General features: G+C 37.1%; 1 protein-coding gene across 6 annotated transcripts in view; it reads right to left on the bottom strand.

The window, feature by feature from the left end:
* AP3B1 (adaptor related protein complex 3 subunit beta 1) overlaps nucleotides 1-26655 on the bottom strand; it is a 227528-nt gene that overhangs the window by 4074 nt on the left and 196799 nt on the right. For 2 of the 6 annotated variants that reach the window (XR_011525711.1, XM_070571570.1), the window contains 5 exons: nucleotides 26374-26605; nucleotides 22174-22258; nucleotides 12851-12948; nucleotides 7619-7757; nucleotides 5036-6468 (listed from right to left, as the gene is read on the bottom strand). Coding sequence is in view for 3 of the 6 variants with exons in the window: in XM_070571570.1 (XP_070427671.1) it covers nucleotides 6453-6468; nucleotides 7619-7757; nucleotides 12851-12948; nucleotides 22174-22258; nucleotides 26374-26605 (570 nt within the window). In the remaining 3 variants the exon portion in view is untranslated. Of the gene's footprint in view, nucleotides 1-5035; nucleotides 6469-7618; nucleotides 7758-12850; nucleotides 12949-22173; nucleotides 22259-26373; nucleotides 26606-26655 lie in introns of those variants that run through there. The other 4 variants (XR_011525710.1, XM_070571569.1, XR_011525709.1 and 1 more) reach the window with 2 other exon arrangements.

Here is a 26655-nt window from a genome sequence, read left to right as displayed (position 1 = left end):
GTAAAATATTTTAAACATCCGCTACTCCCTCAAAAGAAACACCAGCAGTGAAAAATGCAAAACCTTCTTGAATGGAGCTGTAACACAGGGAGGGGACTACTGGGAGACCAACCAACCTCGAACACCAGCAACACCACAAATGAGGACAAATAAGCGATGACAGTTAAAGATGCATTGCCTATGTACGACGGGCTCCATGGTATTAAAAGGATACCATCTAGGTATTTTTCATAATTTTTCATTTTCATTCTACCACCAAGCACTTGCTGTTTGTAATCACCAACTGAGAAGGTAAAACTGTTTGGATATATCTGTATTTCACCTTATTAAATGTCTTTTTGTCTATTATCTCTAGCAACTGACATTTACCTTTGAAGCCTATAAGGAGTCTTAAGATGAAAGAAAAAGCCAAAATAAGCTAGTTGCCAAACCTGAGTGAAAGTATGTACCACTCTTCTTAAAAGGTTAATTTGTCTTAACTATTGACAGAATTATGAAAAAAGGTCAAATAACGACAAGAAATTTGAACAAATATATTATCTATAATACATAGACTTACTCCCTTATGCACTTAAACCATACTTTTTTTAGATTTTTGAGAAATTGGCTATGGACCATAAATGCTCTTTGTTAGAAAAGAAATCCTACAACTCAATTGCTTTAACAACTGAAATGTTAATAGGACAATATGAATTAAAAGTATTTATCTGAGGGCTGCATCCATCTCCAGGGTATTCACAAGGATAAAATTTTTTACACAGAATCATATTTGCTACACTTAATGCAACAGCTCTAAGACATGCTTTTTCTTCTCTTGGATAGTCTTCCTGGTTTCTGATTTTTCTATTCTGAGTTCAATTTTCTCGTGTTTTCTGTTCTACTGGTTACCAGAGGCTGTGACAATGGCCCACTCAGGTTAAAACTTTTTTTTTCCTACTCTGTACATGAAGCCTTCAATTACTGCCTGCTGAAGCAGACAGAATCCTATTAGTAAGAAAGACGCTCACAAGATGCAGTGCCCTGCCCTGGCTGTATAAAAATAATTAGTCCAAAGTTGACAAATGTGTAATGAAGTCGCACAATGATTTTATGTAAGAAATACTGGTTTGAATAAGCCTCTGAACATCAAATACCAAAGCTGGATGATTTGGAGCATTATTTTCCAAAGGATTTAAAATGATAAATCCTTATTACATTGAGTTAATATAGTAGAACACTTTTAACAAGCTGAGAATTTGCAAGTTGTAAAAAATCCTATTTTGTTGATGCTAAAATTGTATTTTTAGGTTAAGCCCATTACACTATTAAATGAATATTGAGAAAAAATTTACATGTGATTAAGTTTAGAGAATTTATCCAAAGTAGTGCATTTTTCCCTATTATTATTTTTTAAATCAGCCAGCAATACTACACTATTTTCCTTCAACATTCTGATGAGAAGAGTTAAAACAAAAAATAAGCTACCATCATTATTTAGGACTCTCTGTTTTCTATTCTAATCTTTAGAGATGGTATACAAAGTGATTCCCCACACTACGGGGTTAACGACACATTCTCTTTCTTTATACAGGAAATCTAAAAAATCTGAGCGCACTTTCTCAAAGAAGACACGCGACATTCCAGTTGTGCCCGAGCATTTCTGGTGTGTCTGTTTGGTGGGGGTGAGACAGGCCGGGGCTTTAAGAAGAGAAAACCAAATAGTAAGACAAAGAAATTCTCACCCCATTCTCTTTGATTCCTTACAAAATTGTCACCCCAGAAGGAAAATCATCAGGAATACGTTTCTCTCATTTTTACATGAAATCAGTTATATATTCCTATTAGTAAACCTGCTGCATCGTAGCATATGACCCCACAAATGGTGGAATTAAATAAAACTTAAGAATGTTTTAAAGCAAAAATCAGCTGTGCAGTTTGGTTATTTCTGAAATATCCAAATACGCTGTCTGTGTACAAATTAACTGACGTCCACGTTTGTTTTTCAGTGAAATGCTGCTCACAGAGCCCGTAGCAGCAGCCCGATCAAAAAGCAGTGCTGTCCTCTAGTGGACAGCCACCAGCCTGAGAAAGAACCCTGCGTACTAAACAGGTGCCACACACCTCTGGTCCCGTTTGACATTCAAAATTTGTCATATTGTAGAAAAGACTGAAGCCTGCTATCTTTATATTAACAATTGTTTATACAAACTTTGTTTCATGACAGATGAAGTAGGGTGATTACAGTATCAGGAATTATAATATTAGGGTACCCAGACATCAAATGGTACTGTTTTCCATTATAGTCCTTCAAAATTACTCGGTATTTAAATATCCCAGTTTCCAGGGTAGAAGAAAGCAAGCAACTAACAAACAAAAACAAAAACTCAACCTAAGAACAGAGGAAAGGGAAATATTACAGATCCCACAAGAAGTGACTGTGCCATTCATGTGTGTCACTCCAGCACTGACAAAATCTGCCACAAAGGCCTTCAGAAAATACTGAATGAAGGAGTCCCACAACAGAGATATTTTAGCATAGGCCAGTGTTTCCCCTATTAATAACTATTATACATGTATATGATAACAATGATTCACTGGATGAGTTTAAGGCCTAGAAATGAAACAAGTTGTTCTTTACATGTATTTTAATTAAATAAAAAGATTTTTATTTAAACCTAAAACAAATAAACTGTCTTTAAATGTGCTGATAAATTAAAAAGTTGACTGCCAGATTGCCAGGGATACACCGTTCCATTCACAGCACCAGACTTTCCTAACAGTTAAGGACCTAAGTGACAACTGTGAAACATTGATTCTACTAAGATTGTAATTATTCACAAGCTGTATATGTTTAAAACCTGAAAATTAAAAAAGTGACAGGGTAAACAAAATCCAAACCACAATTTAAGATATACCGGGGGAAAAAGAAATATAAGTACTGAATACAAGTTAATAATCAGAGCTGTTCTACGGGCTTACTGAATAAGCTAAGAACCAAAACAAAATCATGGCAGAGGCAAGGCTTTCTGTTTTCACTCAAATATCACATTTTCCCCTACAGGGTCAATTTGTTGTTCATGAAAGGACAAAATGAGTAGGCAGCGTGACAACTCTTTTTAACAACACTACTGTATATAAATGTCAGAATTCCCGAAACTGGGTTAAAATTTGAAATGGTTGAGACTGCAGAAAGACGAACTTTTACTGATGGTCTGAGACTGCTTCATGGACAGTCCTGTAAGACACTCCCATAATTGACAACATACTCTCCTGCTGGAGCAACTGGCATAGACAGAAGAGCAAACTAAACCAAACATCTTGTCTATCGGTATCCCCTGATGACTAACCAATCTGTGAAAAGGAAATATATAAACGCAGGGAAAATATGTTCTAAGACGTGCGACGTGGCTACCACTAATTCTTGATGCTTCAGGGCAGCCTCACACTGTGGACCGTGGAACATCTGCCTCGTAGCCATTCGGGGTACTGGCTCAAACGCAGTTCCTCGGCCCTGTCCCAGAGGTACCGAATCTGAGTTTTGGGATGTGGGTCCCAGGAATCTGAGTTTTACACAAATTCCCACCTGATTCTTCTGTATAGAAAAACCTTAGGGATGTCGGAGCTGCAGACTCAGCTTTCTGTTCTTTGGGCACTGGCCCCTCACCACCTTTACCAGAGGACAAGCGATGCCAGGGCACTTCAGTTTCCATGTTGCTGAACATGCAGCTCCCGCATAAACCCTACTCAATTCCTTTCTCAGAGGAGTACAAGAAATTTTTCCTGCCCTGGATGAATCTAGAATTCCCACTGTTAGTCTCTCGAACCTCCTCCCCACAAAACACACGAAATCCCGCCCTTTCCCCTGCGCAGTCCATTCATACACTGGTTGACTGTGCTTCATTCTGCCCTGGGTACACACTTTATTTACGTAGTAGTTTATTAGCACTGTCTTTAATACGCTTTAAGACTTTTACAATGCACAGTATATCTATTTTAACATGAATATCTAACACAGGACATGAAGATACTCAGCTGCGTATTCCATAGATGCTTTTTTTTCCCCCTGTTTTATCTCCCCAAATCTCCCCTGGTACATAGCTGTACATCTTAGCTGCAGGTCCTTCTAGTTGTGGCATGGGATGCCGCCTCAACGTGGCCTGAAGAGCAGTGCCACATCTGCGCCCAGGATCCGAACCGGTGAAACCCTGGGCTGCCGCAGTGGAGCATGTGAACTTAACCACTCGGCCATGGGGCCGGCCCCTAATAGATGCTTTTTGATAATCTTTTTGATTCTATTTCTGTATTACCCTTTACCAAGTGGTAACTGTAATTTGGAAAACAGCAGACTAGTACAATCACCACAACTCTGTGGATCTCAATGGTGGTTTTGTCCTCAAAGAGCTGCCTTCTCAATCAGCAAGGAAGCCCCACAGAAAGGAAGACGAAGTCAGCTCTTTCCACAGAATACTGGTGGGCTTTCTGATTACTACCACTCATTTCAAAAATCAAAACTACATGTCATAGAATCTAACAGTAGATGTGCTTTCTTCATTGATCTTTTATGAACAGTGGTTAACTACAGAGGAAATGCTCCTGGTTTTTGAAGTGAATTCTATAAAACTTGTGCTCCTTTAATTGACTTTTTCTTAATGGAGGCCATTTTCTGTTGCCATTTAGGAACCATTTTCTATTATGTATTCAATTAAAATTTCTACTGTCTACTATTACATATTTCTGCATATTAATAAAGATTCACTTTGTGTTAGCTAATTCTTGTGTCAAGTATTTTTTTACTTGGTATTTAATGTAAAAATTATTCAAATTTTGAAGAGTCGTAGGAATATTCCGAAACCAGACAATTTTTCATTTTAATATCTTAAATTTTAGATTTTAATTTTACTATCTTAACAAGCTAACAGTCAAAATGCTTGTCATAGTTGTTTTTAAAAGTGATCTTAAACCAAATGCCGTTAATAAATAAAAGAATGGCTTTGGTCCTACTCTTCATATAAAAAAAGTAACCATCACAGAAGAATAAAGGAGTCATTCAAAAATCTCATAGGGACTTCAATTTCTTTATTAACAAGTAAACAATATATAAGCTTCGATATATAAACTCACTAATCCCACAGGGTAATAGAATACTGAGCGCTACAGTTAAAACATTAATATAATTCAATAAAGCGATGCACTATTAATTTCTGTTATTATGATGTAACCAGTAATTGCGATTTCACTTCAAATGAAATTTAAAAAGGCATTGGTACAGATTTTATTAACAATTGTTTGTTTTGTTTTAATTGTTACTGAGAATAAAAGAATGGCAAAAAACGTTACACATGCAGGATAATTTCTATCAATTTCTGTATGAAGAATACAAATAATTCCATTTATTATCTGCAAGCTTTCCAAAATTGAGAACATTATCACAGCCATACTTTATAAAAGCAGACGAAAAGCATTTCAGTAAGTACGAGGAGACTTGAGAGGCAAGTTAGGATGGCACAGCTCTTCTTAATCACTCAGAGGCACTTTATTCTCTCTTGACTCTGTGGTAACTGGGCCCTCCCCCAGTTACAGAGCCAAACACCACGCCCCCGCTGATGGGGCTGGACTAGACAAGCGTCAGGACACTGCGGATGTGTATGGGGACCATGAACAGTATGTTTCAGTGCCATCTCTGAATTCCAACGCCAAAGATAAATGTTCTCAGTTGTATGTCTCCCCTGCATTAGCATGGATAACTGAGAATTGACTATAATGTAATCATCTGAACAGGCCAAACCACCGAGACAAGCTACAGGCAAACTATGCTTTAATAAGAATTACACAACTGTACTAAGTGGCTTTCTTAGTTTATTTCCCAATACGAAGATAGCTGTCATATTATTTGACTTTGAGAAGCCAATGGTGGCTTTTTGCTTCTAAGAAACAAAAATCTGGAAACCTCCCATTGCTTTCAGGAAAGTTAAAAACCCTCATACAAAACCAAAGAAACACTAAATTAAAGTTCCAACATAAACAATGGTTAACGTCTGTCTTTTTGTACATTACAAGAGAACATATTAAAACAATAAAGTATTGCTGGCCACTAGACCTGTCAGGTAAAATTTCATACTGCATAAGACAAAAATGACAGTTGATGTATGATATTTTGGTGTTCAGTAACTTCAATGATTCAAAGGACCCATAAATAAAACACAAAAACTTCTGTTAGAGAAAATAACCCAGCAAAGTGAAAAGTATTTAAAGCAGAAAACAATTAAAACAGAAAACTCAGAACCAAAATATTTTCACTGCAAAGGTTTCTGTTCATTTCCCCTAGTGAACATTAACTGTAGACAAGTTGCATGTGCCTGGTGGTACCAGTATGACGACTTTATATTCGCCTTCTTATTCTATGACCACCCTGTGTGAGACGGACAGGGCTTGTCATCAGTCAAGAAACGGAAGCATCAGGCCTCTCGAGCGACTTACTTGAGGACCTTCCTCAAAAAAAAAAAAAAAAAGCACAAGATAAATTTGTTTTTTGACTGGTACGTGCAGTTTTCATTATGTCACGACTAGTAGACGAAGTCAGGCAACTACAGATAATGGCAGATCAAGACTCCAACGCAGCTCTTCTGACGTCAAGGCCAACATTCTTCCATAGATAACACATGTTTTCATTTCAGTCGCCCTTCTTTTCCTGCCACCCGTTTCCAAACAGATGAGGAACTTAAAGCCCATAAGAATGCATAACTTGCCCAAGATGACCAAGCCTAACGATGGCAGAGCTGAGTCTAAAACCCAGATCGCCCGCAGCACTCTTTATAGGAGGCCTCTCTCCGCCTCTGTCAATTCAAAAATTTTTTTCTAAGGTCTGAAGGCATTCCCTTTGATTTTAAATTTATTTTCTCTCTCTATATAATGACAGAAGTAGGCCACTGGCAGTGGAATGGCAGAGAAATTAAAGATGGTTTGCAGTCAATTCCCTTAAGCTCACAGAGGACTAAGTAACAACAGCATGTTTGTTGAAGGGGTAATTATTTTTATCTTTACTTTCGTTTCAAGCCACTGGCATTGCTAAGACTACAAAGAGGGCAAACATATCAATCACATTTGCTGCTACCTTTAAGGACAAATGACTCGGATCTCACGCTTCAGATGCTTGGTGGTGAAGATACTCTTGGTCTGAGAAACAGAAGCTGCGTCTGGCCTCAGGTTGGTTGTCTAGCAGCTGCTTATTACTGGAAGCTGCCTTAGGTAGCCCCACTTCCCCCCTTTCAAGTAAAAAAGCCCAACTCCACTGCTTTATAAAACGGTTCTTCCCGGAAATCCACTGAATCCAGTGAAATAAGATAATTCTCAACCGTATGTCACAAAAGATACCTTTACAAATCACCAAGCTATTATAAAATGTGAGTATACTATCTGTATCTTTCGGGAAAGTCCATACCAGCGTGCTAAAGATTGTATGAAATAGGGAAGAGGGCCTTAACCCAAACCAATCAAATGGACCATCAGAAAAAAGGGGAGGGGCATACATACGCTTAGGGGTTATTATTTTCAAGGAAAACTATAATTCGCAAACTATATTTCTATACGTATATTATACATGTGTACAAGCTATCACCACCTCGTGTGCTCGCAAACCTACCTGTGTATATTATCTTGGCCAGAAGGGACCACCCCTGCGTTGGCCACATTTATAACCTTCTGAAGGATCACGGAGGGGGGGAAGTTCTGTGGTGCAGTGATGATGGTGGCAGAAGTTTCATTCATTCCTGTCAGCATTCCTGTCAGAGCAAACCAAAGAAGGCTCCTTTTTACTAATTCTTTATGAAAATCACATTAAAGCAATTTTAAGCTCACAGCCAAAATTTAAAAACTTTTTTCAAGAAAAGAAATACCACTTCAAGAATGTAATTTACAAGATAATTATCATAAAATGAACTGCAACCGTTTCAAAAATGTTTTAAAATCCTCATTGTGTAGGAAAATGTGTAAAAATGCAGTCAAACGTCACTCCATAAATCTGATTTTAAACACTATAGGACAAAAACGTAAAATCACAAAGACAAAATTTCAGTTTCGGTCCCTTTAAAATATCTTCAATTAATCCGGGCTATATAAACTATTAAGATTTTACTTTTTAAGAATTTTGTTTTTCCTCGCCTTTCCATTCAAAGATTTCTCTTGCCAAGTGCTGCCTGAGAAAAAATCAAAGTGATTCGGGAACAACCAGCAGCATTACCTGAGGAATGGCCTCAGTATGACGGATCAAAGTCATCCTAGCAATGACTGAGAGTCACTCAACAGTTGCACGGCCCTAAGAAACGTGCAGGCATCTAAACTACACTGAGTGACAACAGCTGTCTCGTGAACGGAGCTACAGCTACTGACAAAAAACATAAACTGAAATTTCTGAAGCAAAAGATTTGAAAATGAAGGAAAAAAACGTGAATGGAAAAGCTTAAATTCCAGAGACACTTCAAATAATATTTAAGAAATTAAGTGAAGCAAAATCATGAAGAAAAATCATAGAGTTAATACATGACATGTATTAATATCAGAATCTCACATAAAAATGTTCAGAGAACAAATTCAGTAATATACCAAACACTTGGAACAAATATTGAAATTTAGTACCTGGGTTAAAAAGAACCCAAAATAATTATCATTTATGCCATCTCTCTGGATCTGTGATACAAGTCACTGACACCTAACAGTATGCACTAAAAACGACAATTTTCTGAGACATTTGATATGTGCACAATAGTTTACAAAATGTATTAAAATGGTATAAAATTTGATTTTATGTTTTCAAAAGGCCCTGCACCTTCAGAAGTATACATTTAATTTCGTTATTTACTGCAAATGCAACCAAAATTTTAAAAAACCCCTATGATTAGCAACATGCAGACACTAAAGCCCAACCCTGTAAAAAGGCTTATCTAGCTTTTAACAAAGAGCGCTTTTTACTAACCACCCTCAAACTCAGGGATGCTACGTTCTGTCTTAGACTGCTCAACTTCAATATTAGGCAGAAGCTTTAAAAACGACACAAGCAGTCAAACACTGCTTTTAAGTAAAGCACGGTGGCTGCTGACATAACACTGCTGAGAGATGTGTGTACTCATTTAGGATTTAAACCTTCTCCATTAAGCTCTATTGAAGAGCAAGTGCTGAATAAATGAATGCAACTATGTTTATGTTAAAAGCCTGTTTCCCGCAGCATGTAATTAAAGGAAATGTTGTACGAAGCCAGTACTTTTGTCAAGCTCCTGTAAATGGAAAGATGGATAGCACTCAGAGAAGTGAATGCATTGCTTCATATTTAACCTTAACACTCTTGTCATTAATGGTTTGTCTAACTTGGTCTATAAAAGACAAGGTACTGCTCCATTGAAGTAAAATTAAAAAAATCAACTAAACCATGCTTTTCAGAACAGAAGATTCATTATCGTCAGCTAATGTATTGGCATAAAGCAAAGTAACATCCTATCAAGTAAGGCACACATTCAATCTGCCTGCCCACCCCCCTTTATTTTTAACTCATGCTGTTTTATTGTTATAGGCAATTTGTACCACTCAGCATGACAGTGTAAACTGAATCAAGATTAATTTACATGCAAAAGAACACTTAGGAGAGCAGCCTGGTAAGCAAATGTATTGTCTCGATTGCTGAGGTGGAAAAGAACCTGGGAAGAAAAAAAGGTGCTCTAATTAAGGGGCATCAAATATGATTGCTTGTGGTAGTTAAGGGCCAGAAAATAGTAAATGTCTGACCATTTAAAGAATTAGCGTCTTGCTAGCCAGGAACCCATAAGGTGGATGCATAAATCATAATAAAATTAAGTAAACATCCTAGGTTTCTTAAACCAGAGATTTTTCCAAATGAAAATATATCAGGTATTCTCAAATTAACGAGAAAGAAAAATAAGCCAAGGGATCATTAAAAGTTTCTCCTATAAAAACAGACTTTAAACACTGTCTAGCTTGCTCATACATAATGAAGGAAAGGTTACCGGGAAAATATTTAGAAACTGTCAGACTATAGAATTTGCTGCTTCATTAGAATTTATCTAACTTTTGGTGAGGCAGTGGACAGTACTTAACTTAGGTTAATCAGCTGTAATTAACTGCTAAAATGTAAACCAAATAACATAAGAAAATAAAATTAAAAAAACTTTTTCCAAGTTTTAGATTTCCAATTTAGTTCATAAGAAGAAAATGACTAAGAGGAGACAGTTTGGAATAAGCAATTGGCTTAGGTCTCTTATAATTAAAACTGCCTGAAGAAACCAAATTAAATTTTTTTAAGTAAAAGAGAGATCTCACGTTATTTATAGTACTGAAATCATCCCACAGCTAGATCATTAACTTTGCAAGGCTCCAAACCCGTAGCAACAAAAAAATCAGGCTGCTGGTTAAGGTTCGTAACATGAATCCTACAGATAACATCCATGTACAGGATAGCCAGTCTTTCGTTTAGCACTTTGCTACCAACCTTATCACATGCATCTTTAGCCATGGAACTCTACATGCAAGTGAGAAAAAGCAATAGATCAGGCTATATATTAGAAATAAAACTGTCGTTTTAAAAAATAGCAACCTCCTACTTACAATCTGTTAGAAGCATTCTTATTTATTATGGTACACATTCTTAAATTATGCACATCTCTAGTATAAAAACAGAACCATACTCCTGGTTTTCATTTATAATTTTTTTCAGTAAAATCCTAATTAATACATTTAATGCATTTCTTGAGTCTTAAAATATATGCCCTGTAAAATGAGATTTTAAGTATGTAAATTCATTTTATTTAAAGTAGAAAAATAGGTTAAAGCTTAGCATGTCACGACACACACAGACACATCTTAAATTTACTGGCATTTTACCTTCCAGGAGTTTGCACTGATAAAATCTGAGGAAGCTGATTTTCATTCTGATTTAGGATTTTCAGTTAGTGAGTCAGCTCTAGGTATCTTTTGTGAAATAAGCTAAGCTCTTCCTAGAGCAGTGTGACAGATACACGTGGAAAGTCGAGAATTGAGACCTCTATTACAAACAGCTGAAATCTATAACTAAAAAGATGCTATTGAAAAGACTCTTTGAACTTGAGGTAAATTTGCCAGCATCAAGGTCCCTATCAAAGAATGAATTCAGGAAGACAGAAAGAATGATACAGAAATGCCAAGAGACTTGCAAGGATTTACAAATACTTCATATAAACAAATTTTCAAATAGCTTTATTCAGAGTAGCCTTTCTGCTCTATTAAACATAGCAAACAGATGCCAGATTTATTCAGACAAATAATCAACAACCATAGAAGTAAAATGGCAGAAGAAAAAGGAATTTTGGCAACAAGTCCACAGAGGACCACAGCTGTTCTGCAAGCGCACCTCTCTCACGCGCTCGCGGTTCTGTATGGCTAGTCAGGGAAAAAGCCCTCAGTTACAGCAGGGCGCAAAAAACTTGATCGAAATATCAAGTACTCTAAAGCGAACCTGAGGGAGAGAAAGGGTATACGATAATCCGCTCCTTTAGATATACCTTAGCTGCACTTCTCAAAAACGGAAAATCCCCTTAATGACAAATGTGACAAAGCCCTACTCCGTCACTGTGTGCCACTCACCTGGGTTTGCTGAGCAGGTGGAAAGCAGAGAGGCAGGCTTTAGCCAGCAAGGGTAAGAATAGTAAATGTAAGAATCAATTCGTCAATGGAAAAATAAACTCACAAAGATGATTTTCTTCTACAGCAATCGTCAACGTCCAAGGAAAGCAAACGCAAAGACGGATTTAGTCATTCGTTTTATCACTTACAAATAAGGCAGAAGAATAAAGGATTCCTATTAACTCACAGTCTGAATGAGATTTTCCTTGTGAGATTCGTCCACAACAGGTCTTTTTGACATTGTGGATTGCAAAGGCTTACAGTAACAAGAAAAAAATCTTTGGCACTACAATGACGGACTGCCAGGAGGCATGCCCTGCTCCTTAGGTGTAGATATTTGTGTGTGCCTAGTACTTTCTGGAAGCTGGACAGATATGACTTAATGACCTCGAGATGAACGGATCTTTGCTTGATAACCCTCTCCAGAGAAAAAAATGGCCTAGAGTCACATAAACTTTAAAAAATTGCTGACTATACCATTTAAATATGCCCTAGTTTTATAAATATCCTCAATTAAACACATAAAATCAGACAGTTATCTCCCCTTATTCGTGTAAGAAAAAAAATTATTTTTATTAGAAAGTATGCTTGACTCTGGGGCAAGTACAAGATATTAAAACTTTCATTCGGCTGAAAGTATTTTCTTTTTAGGTGCATATTCTAAAATGTTTCAGCTCTGATACAGTCTGACAACACAGCATTTCTTTAATATAGAATTAGGTCAAAAGAAAAGGGAGCTATTTTGCTGCTACGATTAGGACTTTATTTTGAAGGGTAAGGCACTCTAAGGTATGCAGGGAAAAACATCTTGGACATGAAAAACGGTTCAATAGTGAAAGAAAATACAGAAACATAACATTCACAGGGGTAGGACTTTGGTAAGTCGCAAATTCCAGACGTTTCCTCTAATACAAAACACACGAGCACATCATTTGGTTGACAAGCCACAACTCCTAGAATTGAAAAGTTAATTGATAATTTATTATTTTAAAGACATATTCAGCAATTTTCAAGTATGCCAGGAATGCAGACAAACACATACCTTTAAGGTTATTTTATAAAAGCAAAGCATTAGCAAAAGCTGGCAGACTGTGCACTGGCACCTGCTCATGGCTCTGCACATACAGGAATGCACTTGAAAGACTGGTCAGAAGAAGGAGCACAAATTATTTGGGATGTCCATCTCTAGTACACTGCAGTAACCTCTCACCTTGCTCTTTCTTAAAGTCTTTCTCCGACATGGCCACAGGTAAAAGCAGTTCTCCAACGGGGGGCTGAATATTAACACTGAAGCAATCATCCTTGGTACTAAGGAAAAAACACATCAAAGCTGACTAAATGCTCAATAAGTAAACATTCTTCTTAACTCTACGCAGTTAATCAGACGCAATTAAAGCACACGCCAGCATATAAAGTACAGGATCTTCTAGGCTCAAACATCACAGAAAAAGGCTTGACAAATTTCTCAACACTATGTGCAGAGAAATAAGTATTATCTCAATTGGAAAACATTTATTTTATGTTTTTTACAAAAATATGCAGTTATAGTAAATACACCACTTGACACAGAACTTTTAAAAATAGGTAAGCAGCAAGGGTATCCATCCACTCCTATCAGAGGGACACTTCCTGCCGCCTGGAGAGCAGAGGAGTAACATCTCATCCTCACTTTGTACGTAAGTGGAGGAAACGGAGCGCTTTAGTCTTAATGATTAAGATCTCTTCTTTAAAGTATCGGATTAGTTTTTAATAAAGAATAAAATGGAGTGATCATACTATATTTAGATATGTGCTAATAAAATAACACCTCATCTGCAAACTTGCTTTGTTAAAACAAAATCCCGTATTTTCTATTAGTGTTACTCCTCGACACTGCTGATCAACATGTGGGGAAAGTTATTACTTCAAATGACAGGATATAAAGAATTCAGGAGAGGCAACTTTGTACTTGTATCAGATAGAAAAACAATACTGAGTGCATTTACTTCATTTAAATCTGATGATACTACTCTCCATAAAAAATTAATAAAACTGCTTTAAAACGTTTTTAAGTCACATGTTTGGAGTTAGGCTGATGTGTGTATCAGTCAGGAATGTGGTTGGCTGCAAGAAAAGCAGAAAATCCAATTAACAGTTTCTCGAGAAACAGGCACTGATTGCTTGGTGTGCACAAGTGCTGGAGGTCCGAGTCAAAGGCTGGTTCAAGGACTGAAGATGCTGCTGGGGACCCACGCTCCTCTAGCTTTCAACCCCACCGTCCCTAGGATGTGGGTTTTCACCCTCATGGTCGCCAGACTGCTGCTGCGTCTCCAGCTACCACTCTTACATCCCGCTGAAGAAGGAAGAGTGATGATGGAAGAGCAATGATGAAACTGAGCCAACCAGCTCTGCTCCTTTTCCTCAGGAGAGCAGAAGCTTCCTGACAGTCCCAGGGAAGGACTTCTACCACTTCTGCTCCTGTGTTACTCCTGTGTTAGAACTGGATCTCACGGCCAGGGGAGGCAGCCAGCGAGATGGGGATTGTGGGTAAGAGACACCGAACATCAGTTCAAGAAAGACTACTCAAGGGTGGGGCAAGGACAAACACCATACGAGGAAGGAAGAAAAGAAAATTCACTTTTACTCCATGATATTATATATCGTATTCATTTAAGGTGACATTTTTTATAGAACAAGGTAAGAACTAGACTAAAAAAAAGAATGTTTTGAATTATTCACATGTGGATTATCCAAGGTAAACCAATAAATCGAATCTATTTATTAATTCAGCAAACATTTACTGAACACAAACTTGATCCCGGTACTGTGCCACCATCTGGGGAGGCAGACCAGCGAGGCGGGCCGCTGCAGCCCAGCCCAGGGACAGACAGAGTTCAAGTGCGCTTCTAACAGGGCGGCGAGCGCACGTTCGGAGACGTGGAAGCGCACACCGCGGGAGGGGACTGACGAACCCGCAGGGGCGAGGCGAAGAGACGGGGTTTCCAAGAGCAGGGCGGGGGCACTGCAGGCATGCGCCTGCGCCGTGGGAACGGCGGGCAGCGTGGCGTCTCAGCAGACGAGGCTGGGGGCATACGGGAAAGACACCAAATACCGCATGACCATCCCGGCTCTCCCAGACAGTCCCGGTCTATGGCGGTTGTCCTGGATCCCGTTAATGTTTCTTTTCACTGTCTAAAGCATCCTGATTTGCACACAGAGTATATGATTATTTTACTCATATAATGAAGACAAAGGTGTTTCAGTGCCTCCTGAAGCAAGGGGAAACTATGAGACTTTTGACATTAAAAAAAAAAATGACCCCATTTGTATTTAAGAAACTCTAGTGGCAGTAAGGTGGAGTAGAGGAGAAACCCAAGCAGGTAGATAAAGTTAGGAATCTAATTGAATAGTCTAGGCAGGGGTTGTTAGCATTGACTGTGTGTTTTACTTTAGTAAATGCTAACAATGATCCTAAGAGGTAGCTTCTGTTACCAACTTATTGATCAGAGAGGTTAAACAACATGCCCAAGGGCACACAGCAGTAAAATAGGCATTTTTTTTTAGCACATATCCAAATACATTATGATCATGCAGTAAAATGCTTTCAAGTTCCTTGAGAGGCCTACTGGAATTTAGCCTAAAATCACATTGAATTTGAAGATCAATTTGAGGGAGAGTACTGTCTCCCATTCAGTGACGTTGTATATTTATTATTTTATTTATATCTTCTTTTTAGGTATTATATATTTCTTGGTAATTTCTCTCTTTTGTTGTTCTTGTAAATAAAATAAATTTCTTCATAATGTTTTAAAACTGGTCATTTCTATTGTATAAAAACGTTAATGATTTTCATATAATGATTTGTACCACCTTTCTAAACTTAATAGTTTAAATAATAGATTTTCTGTTGATTCTAAGACTTTCTGGGTTGATAACTATATTGAATAACAATGGTAATTTTGTCTCTGCCTTTCTAGGATTTACACCTGTTTTTACTTGTCTTTCTGTATTGGCTAGAACTTCCATTACACTGTGAAATAGTGCTGAGAGTGGGTAACCTTGTTTGCTTTTCTTTTTTTTTTTTTGGCCGAGGAAGATTTGCCCTGAGCTAACATCTGTCCCAATCTTCCTCTTTTTGCATGTGGGACGCCACCACAGCATGGCCAGTGACAGATGAGTGGTGTAGGTCTATGCCCGGGATCTGAACCCAGGCTGCCAAAGCAGAGTGCACTGAACCTAACCACTAGGCTGCCGGGGCTGGCCCTCTGTTTGCATTTCCAACTTAAAAGAGAATGCTTCTGCTACTTCACATGGTGATGGGTAACCTGTATGGCCCAGGAGTCATTTGAATTTACAACCCCAAGTGGGGTGCACATTTTGGGTTTTAAAATTAGGGTGATGCTAGCCTTACAGAATGACAGGAATGCTTTCCTTCCTTTTCTTTGTTCTAGAAAAGTTTAAATGATATAGAAATTATCTTTTCTTTGAAGTCCTGATATAATTTCACCTTTTTTATTCCTAATTTATATTTTTCCAGGAAACCATTCATTTCATCTAAATATTCCAATTTATTGGTATAGAACTGTACATAATATTTTATAATTGAGAAGACCTCTGTTTTATTGCCTTTTTTCTAATATTTCTTATGTATCTTCTTTTTTCTTTAATCATATTAGCCTACAGTTTTTCTTTTTTTGTGTGTGTACATCCTATTTGTCTTTTAAAAAATGTGCATTTTTGGCACCAGCCCAGTGGTGCAGCGGTTAAGTGCACCCGTTCCACTTCGGGGGCCCAGGGTTCACCGGTTCAGATCCCAGGTGCAGACATGGCACCGCTTGGCAAGCCATGCTGTGGTAGGTGTCCCACATACAAAGTAGAGGAAGATGGGCATGGATGTTAGCTCAGGGCCAGTCTTCCTCAGCAAAAAGAGGAGGATTGGTGGCAGATGTTAGCTCAGGGCTAATCTTGCTCAAAAAAAAAACCAGTGCATTTTCTGCACTCAGGAAACAAGGAATTCTCTGCAAACACACATGTATCTTAGATAAAGCTTGATGATTGAACTATTGAAATTTTGTGTTTGTGTATATACCTATATCTACTTGTATGTCTATGCATCTTCCTCTTTGATTTGTCAGTTTCTGATGTGTGTGTTATACGATGATCATGGCTTTGTCAATGTCTCCTAGCATTTTATTAGTTTGTTTTATATACTACAAAGCTACGTTGTTGAAAAGTTTGTAACTGTTATATTTTTGCGGAGGATTACAATGAATAGGAAATTTTTAAAACCTGAAATACTCTTTTGTTTGTCTAGTGTCAGGATCGCCCTGTTTTCTTTTTATCATCTTTCTGATAATAAACATATGTACATATATATTTTATCTTTTTATCTTCAACTTTTGTGAGCCATTCTCTTCTAGGTGGGGTTCTTATAAATAGCACATGCTGAGTTTTGTTTTTACGTGTTTAATACAAGGGGAATTTACCTTACTGACATGAATGGTGACGACCAGCCTGTGTGGATGTGGGCCCCTCGCAGCCGCCTCAGTCTGTTTTCTGTTTACCATGCTTCTCTTCTCCCCCTTTGTTAAACTGATAGAGTTTTAATCCCTCCTTTTCTTCTCTCTAGTCGTTTGGAGGTTATACTACATCATATTTCTACTATTTTAGTGGCTAGGTTTAATATTTTAAATCACATTTAAACTTCTTTTTGCCATTGATCAAGCCTCTTGCGAAACGTGTCAAGAACACCATCATTCCTTCTCACACTTGTCCATGGTGCGATTTTGGTTCCAGTTTATTATTAAAATTTGTTTTTACATTATGTGTGAACAATTATTTTCACACAGTGATAGATTTTACAATTGGAATTCTCTGTCCACTACTTTTTTTTCAATTCTATGTTTTTCTTTCAGATTAAAAAAAAATTCTACTACAGTACACTTTTGAGTAATCCTTTCAAGAAAGGATCTGTAGCTGGTAAATGGATGGAATCTTCGCTTTTTTGAAAAATGTCTATTTGGTTTCCTCAAAATTTTAAAGGTCAAATTCTTTGCCTTCTGGTCACCAGAACTGATGACAGTATGGATGGAAAATCTGATTCCACTCACATTCTTGTTCATTTTTAGGTAAGCTGCTTTCTTCTCTACCCTGGACAGTAATAGAATGGTTTTCTCCTTATCAAAAATGTCACCAGGATGCGGTCCTTCTGAGAGTTGCTCACATTCATCTTGTTTGGCCTTTATGAGTCCTTTCAATCTGAAGGCTTTTCTTTAGCATTTCTTTTGCTTGCAAAAATTTTTCTTAATTTCTTTAATTATTTCTTCCCTCCGTTGTCTCTTTTCTTTCCTTCTAGTTCTCTTCTTAGATGAACCGATTCTTTTAAGCTTTCTTTCCTATTTTCCATCTCTGTCTTCTTGCTCACTATTCCAGCTGATTTCACTGACTCCCTCTTCCAGAACACTAAATCAGTATTCAGCTGTGTCCATTCAATTATGCATTTACTGAATTTCTTTTGGCATTAAATCTCCAAGAATACAGTTAAAATATCCAATTTCGCCTTTTTCAAAGCAAGCAATATGTTTTTGCTTTACAGATGTGGTGTTTCTTGCATCAGACATTAGTTGGGGTTTTTTTAGTGAGGAAGATTATTGCTGAGCTAACATCTGTGCCAATCTTCCTCTATTGTATAGGTGGGACGCTGCCAGAGCATGGCTTGATGAGTGGTGCATAGGTTTGCGCCCAGGATCTGACCCCACAAACCCCGGGCTGCTGCTGCGGAGCACATGAACTTAACCACTACACCACCGGGCCAGCCCTAGCTATAATTTGTAAAGACATCTCCTCTCTTTCTCAGATTGTCTCCTCCCTTCATGGTCAGTGAGTCTTTGTAGTCATCGTGAGCCTTCCCTTTCAAATTGATGCTTTCCCCCCAAAGTCTGGTCATCCTAAGCTGTCCATTTACATTTATATTGAAGGACTAGGTTTAATTAACACACACAGCAAGTTCTGTTACCTAGTAGCTATGAGTGTTTAGTAAGTTTCTTAATCTTCCTGTGCCTCAATTTACTCAGCTCTGAAAAAGGGATAATAGTAATACCTATCTCATAGGAGTGTTGAGAGACTAAATTAACACACGCAACACAGGGGTTTAGAACAGTGCTCAGATACGGCACCTGCCTGATACGCGTTAGTGAGTATTATTACTGTGGTCTCCTCTCCCCTGGTGGGCTGACTGGAGTTCTATTAAGTGGGTGGGACATGACTGGTTATGCGGACATGAAGTTGGGAGGCAGGGAGGCAATGCCCTTCTCTCTCCACCAAAAGACGTGTGACTGGCTTTTCCTAGTGGCAGAGGACTTGAGACCATTACTGTCCTGGCGAGAACTGCACCTCATCTCATCTCTGACCACTCCTGCCTCCTTCCCACAGACTCAGACTCTGCTGTTCCTCAGGCCCCCACATCACACCAAAAGCCTTCCCAGACAAGCAGTTCACTTCCTTTACAGTGTAACTCTAGGTCTCTGAGCAAGTGTGTATGCCGCCTGGTGCCGGGGTAGGTTGGGGAACTGGGGGCTGAGGTAGTTCTTTAATTCCCTGATGACTGTCTTACTCTAACTTTTCTTTTCATTTGTTCACTTTGTGCTTGATACTCTGCCAGATTTGCTCTTACCATTGTAGTAATTTTCTCCCATGAGTGTTCTGTTCTGGGTTTTTTTTTTTTTTTTAAGATTTTATTTTTCCTTTCTCTCCCTAAAGCCCCATGGTACATAGTTGTATATTTTCAGTTGTTTGCTCGTGAACTTAATCACTCGGCCACGGGGCTGGCCCCTGCTCTGTGGTTTTTGTTTTCCCTCTTATTATTTATCTACTCCCATTTGCTTTCAAACTGCCAATAATCTTCACAATTTCTGGTCAGCTAATGACATTCTTTCTTTTTTTTTTTTTAAGCGCTCACTCTCTTTTATTTTTTATTTTTATTGTACCTAACATCTGTTGCCAATCTTCCTCTTTTTGCTGGAGGAAGATTGTCCCTGAGCTAACATGCCAATCTTCCTCTACTTTGTATGTGGGTTGCCACCACAGCACGGCTTGATGAGTGGTGCAGGTCTGTGCCTGGGATCCGAGCCAGCGAACCCCAGGCAGCCAAAGTGGAGTGTGCGAACCTAATCTCTACCCCACTGGGCCGGCCCCTTGTTCTCTTTTAAAGAATGTATTTTCTGTCTTTTTAATGGATTTTGGGCAAAAAGAGGGGTGGATCCTAGTGCTCAGCCCTCTACCTTGAGCCAAGCCAGATTATCTTTCATACTAGTTAATACATTACTATCTGCTGATCACAAGGACGAGATCTGTTTATGCATCTCCTTGTGCACAGACATATTTATGTCTATTAGACACATTTTCAATCTCAATACATTTAATCAGGGACTTAATCTGACGACCATTTAAAATGCAAAGCAAAAAAAGAGACATTAACACTCATCAAGTATCCATATAACTATATAGCTATATATAACAGTTCTATCTATATATATGCATCCCATAACTATAATGATACAGAACTAATCTGGAGGCTAAAGTAGGATCATTTTACTTTCTTTTAATAAATAGAAATGTACCTGAAAGGCTTATAGTCCAGGTTCTCAGCATTTCTGAAGGCTTCTTATCAAATATGCTGCTATCACCCATAATTTTGTGTGTCAACTTGTATAATGTATTTTGAGGAAAAAATTCACTATCAGCCATTCTTGCATTTTTTTTCCTTTTTATCGAACTACCAAGACTAACACAGCACATCACTAAGCAAAAAGTGCTATTTACTATGCAAAAGGCACAGTCCGTGATTGGCATCTAAGACCAATTGATCTAGCCATTACCACTATCTCACTACCCCCACCAGCACTACTATGAAGCTATCGATTTAAACACTGTCGATCGGTTTCCATTTTCTGATTTTGGGCAGGCCAATTAAGAAAGTGAGTAATTGTGATTACACTGCTTCAGGATCAATTACATTTGATGCAAGACAAAGTGTTCTTTTTGGAACACACACAAAAATAATTTTTGATCTAGTGTGCTTATGTACTTAAGAAAACCTAAAATAAATAACTAATTTATACATTCACAACAGAAAAAATATTAATGTAAATGCATAAAATAGCTGAGGCTATTTTCTACGTAAAATAAATTCATCATTTGCTTAAAATTAGTTTAAGAGAAACTGGGAAAAAATTGTTCACAGACACTACCCAATGTAAGATAAAAATTAAACACTACCTATATATTTTTCCCTAAAGGTACTTAGTTAACTGTGAAAGACAACATGTAAATCTTGTCCAATGAGCTGCAGAGGAAATATTTTGTAATGAAAATATAATTAAAAAAACCAACCCCATCTCATTACATAGAAACATAAAACGTTCTTTATATAAATTGATACAAAAAAGAAATTTTTTTAGTTCTTAATTTTGCCCTAACTTGGTGCATGAGCTTTGTCATTGAGCTCACATTGTCGAAATCATTAAAATGAATATACCTCTAGTGTTGGAGGCAAATCTATTTAGAGTGATGTTACTCATGGTCTTGTGTTCAGTAATATTGATCTGTGTTGTTTGTCTAATAGAAAAATAATAAACAATTACTAGGCAATGTGGGGAAAAGTAATCAGTTTTTCTATATCACTAATATAGCAGACCTCCCCAAACATAAAGGTGATGGTCTGCATAGAATCAATGTGTTATGCTACATTGCTCATGTTTATCACTGTGCGTTCTCGGCAATAAATGGTACAATATTAGCCTTGAATCACTGGTAAACTGAAAAGGTATATGAAAAAGGTTCACTATATTTAACCTACAAACTTGTTGAAAAATGTCTATTTCCCAAACGAAGATTTTTATCACAAATTCTGCTCTAAGCTAGACAAAATTTAGACAAAATTTAGAAAAGTATAAAAGATTATACAAAACCAATAACAATGACCAAATTCAATCCTAGAAAAGCTCTTTTGGACAATCTTCACCTACAAAACTTTGCCAAATGCATAAATGTTCTCTTTAGAGTTTTATCAAAAGCAGTTTGTAAATTAAACTAAAAACGGAAAGATGTATGTGTTTTAGGTATTGACAAAATCAGTCATTCTCCACCCAAGAGGCTCAAGACAACATGTAAGATGTTTTAAAAGCTATCTTCTTTGGGCTATTCAATAGTATTATTAAAGTTTAATTTTTCCTGAATTTTCCTCATGAATTTTCCAAAACTGTAGAGTTAAGATAACAAAAAAATTATTTACCAGTAGCTCCTTACTCTAGCCAACAAACTATGACATTCAATCACATATGGCAGACTGTAATGGCTAGTTGTGTGACAAATACTAAAAATACATACGTTGTGCACAGTTTATACAACTATTCCAGAACAGTATAAACATTACCAAAGAAAGGCATGTTTGTTAAAATGTCTTGACTTCCAAAGAAAAAAAGCTGTTGAAAGCCTAGTTTTTGATCTGCTCCCCTTTACAGGTAATATAAAATACAGAAGAACAATTGAACTTACCACAACTGGAAACTGGCAGTCTGAGTGGAGTCACAGAAGTCAATACCCATTGAAACAGTAATGGATCCCTCAGGCTCAAGAGATTCTAGGAAATAAGGTAATTTAGACATGAAAACACAGAGGATGTGAACAACAGGCAAACTAAACACTGAAAACTTACGTAATGTTTGTAGTTTGGTTAAAACAGACAAACGATAGCTTATAAGAATAATTTCAGACTAAGAATATTAAAGCAAATTATAAAGTAGTTTGACTATTCTACTCGAAGGCTTTCTTAATTCTGCACATACTTCAATGAACACATATTTATTTGTTTCAGAAACAGATCTCATCCTGAGAATTTCATGTTTTATAGTATTGTCTTTACAGGCACTGAAGGTGAGGAGGAGATAAATGTACTTCTGTTTGGAACAAATATAATGGACTCTGGGTACTTATACTTAAAACTATGGAATATTTACTCAAGATATAAAAAGTAAATTTTAAACAATGTTCCAAATTTCCACTGGAAAAAAAAAAATCTAAAATTTAAAAATGCAAATTAAAGCAAAGCTGAAAGAAGAAATTAATTTGTTGTACTCAGAGATTAATCAAGACAACTGGCATTATGGGGACTAAAATGATAAGTCTAATTGCATTATTCAAAGAATTACTGAACGAAAATTTAGTAGCAAATTAGATGATCCTGAAAAGCAAATAATAAAGTGACTTTATAGATCCGGAATTTTTAAAGCTGTATGTACCACCTAAGCAAGTATGGGAAACAAGTGTATCAACACGCAATACTGGTGTTTTTCAGTTGACTATGATGAAACTTAAGACAAATAAAATTTTATTCTGTTTATGATTCCAAAGTCTGGCTGTACATTAGAATAATGGGGGATACTAAATATATACCTATTTACTATAAACACTTATGTATATATTTAAACAGAAACCATCCCCTTTTGATTTCCACTTTGCTCAGTCTTCAGCATAACTGCAGTCCTACTGTGCAGCAGCTCTATACTTAGCTTCATCTCTTCTGATATATCTTGTTAGGGGTAGTTATATTTTAGCAAGCCCACTCAAATCCAGTAGACTGTGACTATCCTAGGGCTTGTTGGTAAGTATGATTTGCTACTTACTGCTAACCATGACAGAGATGATGATAGAGAAGAATAATTCAATAAGCTTAATATATTAAGGAGTATGTTTACTTCTCATAGGCTCAGGGGAGATTAGGCGTTATAAGAGGGTACTTGTTTGGTGCTGATTTTAAAATGTTATTGGTTTGATTAGTGGTATATATGTTGGTTTGCTGATTTCAGTTTGAATTTCATTTGTTTTGTAAACCTAACATTTACCAGTATGCTATACAAGTACCATGTGGCCTAAATCTCTGGCAAACAGGCTTTACTGTAGAGTAAATATCTATAGTGATACTTTGCTTGCATTTCTCCTAAAGCTATACTTTATTAGTTCACAGCTCTGTCAGCCACACTGCTCAAGGCTATTCTTTAGTGAATCCTTAATGCATTCTTCTGTGCCAGAGATACACTGGGGTTTGGTCTTGTTTGCAGTAGACACCATATTGGTAGCAAATGCTGGCATCTTCAAAACATGATGGCATTCATTATTTGGATCTCTCTACATCATGTATCCTTGTATTTCATTTGACAAAATGACAGTTCTCAAGATGTCTTGTTGATAGCACTCTTTGACACAGTTTGGTACCGTCTTCAGTCTTAAAATAATTAACTGTGAGCTTAGTGCCATGTTAATTTTGGAGGACAGCTCATGATCAACGGCATGTTATATTGTATGAATGCTTCAAGAGCAAAGTGATCAGCATAAAGTTATTCAACTAATGGACTTTTATAGTATCTGAAGCCTACTACACTGGGAAAGAGTACTCAATCAGGTGTCTGTACTTGCATACTGCTTCTGGATCACTCCTATGTACATGAGAGGGTTATATGGAAATGGCTGAAAAAACATAGGCTCTATTACGCCATCAATAACAAAAAGCAAAATCACACAAGATGCCATCTACTTTGATATGATAGTTGTTCAGTAACTGGTGAAATCTTAGTGAACTCAAACTTGTCAATTGTTAACTTATACTGCATAGAGCCTTAGGCTATTCTTTGTGTGTCTGCTTTTTAAAAAATCTCACATGTACTTGGTCTCAGGGAAAAAGGGCATATTATTCCTAATACTCTTGCAAGGAATCCAGTTTCATGCTAAAGGCAGGACAAAATCCAGACAAAAGTCCCTGCATATTATAGACAAAAAGAACAGATTGATGATAAATAAGAAAGCTCCTAGACTCCTTAACATGTGCATATGTACATACTAAATAAGAAAATCTTACTTCCCTTATTTCACAAAGACATGAAAACAGAGGCTTTGTTTTTTATTGCATTCTTACGATGTTTTTGGAGGACCAATTAAAGTGTATCATACTCTGTAACTCTACCGTAATCTACTAATAAAAGAGACCAGCTGGTGTTACACACAAATATATACTGCATGGGAAAGAACTCTGTATCTTGAGGGTATTCAATAAATGCCAACAAAATAAATGAAACATTACAGTCATAAAAATTTGCCAAAGAATAGTCTATTACTAGTACTGAGGCAACCGTATACATTCACATTTTATTTCTGCGTTAAGGCCATACTATGAAATTTATTATATTTATTTCTTCTATTCTACATAGGCCAACAAAAGGTCAACTCATCAACTCATTATGCAGTTCCAAGAAACGCTAATACTGTTCTACTGTTTTAACCTTTGGATAACATTTTCAACCTTCAGACAATTCATATATCAGCTGCTTGACACTTCTTAAACTAAACTAATTTTTTAACTAGGTAAAAAATGCTGGATTTAAAGTAATAAAAAGGACACAGATTGGGATATACTATAATTCCTTAGCAATATATTAACTTCACAAAATAATTAAATAAAAATCAGGACACTGTGTTTTTTAAATGGTGTCTTAATTACCAAATTATTTTTAAAAGCTTATAAAAGTCTAGCACATTTCATCTACTAGGAATTGTATTTTTCCTTTGTGTAAAAATATAACACAGAGAATGACCTCCTTTACCGAATGACTCGTGAAAACTACAGAGGAGAATTGAACAACGTCAAAGAACTGAGGTGAAGACGAAGAAAAATAGAAGAGTTATGTGAAATGGTGAGTAAAGAAGACACAGTTACTTGGCCAAAGGCTTTGCTCACCTAAAGTAGTATAAAAAGAAACTATCTGGAGCTTTCTGATTGTAATGTTTTAAGGATTCACTGACAGAAAGCTTCTATCACTTTTCATTGCGATTTTGTCTGAAGTTTTTCCCAACTGAACTTTAGGACTGTCTCCACTTACACAAAACAGAAAGAACAGAGACAGACACTCTAATTATTACACTATTTTAAACTCAAAGTAAGACATACAATTGTTACATTTCATTTTTAAAAAGTATATTTTTGGTAAAATACTTAAAAAAATGGAAGGGGATGACACTTGTTTGGTGCGATGATATGATGGGGCGGGCACTGAGGTGACCTGGAGCACACGCTGTGTCGGAGGGGCAGCCTGCTCAGCTGGTGTGCTGCATCCGGGAAGGGAGGACCAGTACTGCCATAGCTTGTGCTTTCTTCCGAGAAAAGTGAGAATTCTGGGTTTATTTTTTAATGTGAAAGCATCTTGATTTTTAAACGATGCCAACAGACTAAAAATACTTTAAAACATAATGTGTATAAACACTAGTAAAATACCAGGGGCTAGTCTATGCGCGGGAAGGAAGACAAGCGGAATAGGGTACATCCCCAGCCTTCACTGTGGAAAGAAACGGAAGGGGAGATATGGCAGGTCCTGTGTTCAAAAAGGAAGACTAGTATCAGGCAGGGAATGAAGTTAACCCAAGAGAGAGGTGGGGAGGGTGATGCAGACACGTAAAATAGGAAGCAGTTCTGATTCTTCAGACCCATCCTTTCATCACTACGAGTGTTACCATTGCTGGCACCTGGTTCACCAAGGGCAAAGGAATGTATTTATCTTGTATGATAAATATGGTTTAAAAAGGGAAAAGAAATATAAACTAAGTACGCTAATAACTCTCAATAAAATAATATGTTATCTACTTTACTTTAAAATGAACACATTTAATTATCAAATATAGTTAAAGTTTTAAATGAGAATTAATATTTACCTATTGGATTAAAAACATGCATTTGCATGCCTATAGGAAGTTTCTTTTCCCTTATGTGGATATTTTCTATCTTCTTATCAGTAGTATTATTCAACGTTATTTGTACAGAGACCATCTTATCACCAAAAATACAAGGCTGTCTTGGAAAGGAATAATGGGCAGCTAGTCCTTTTCCACTCATTCGATGAAGCAGCACATGAGTTTTCATTGGCACAAAGACAGGAGTACTGACCTGTTGCACATCAGAAAAAGAAAAAAAACGATAAATTAGTGAATCTAGTT

Source organism: Equus przewalskii, chromosome 13 (genome assembly GCF_037783145.1).
Source record: "Equus przewalskii isolate Varuska chromosome 13, EquPr2, whole genome shotgun sequence".
NCBI classification, from domain to species: Eukaryota; Metazoa; Chordata; class Mammalia; order Perissodactyla; family Equidae; genus Equus; species Equus przewalskii.
The sequence above is the reverse complement of the archived record's forward strand: the minus strand, read 5'-3'. Positions and strand labels throughout refer to the sequence as shown.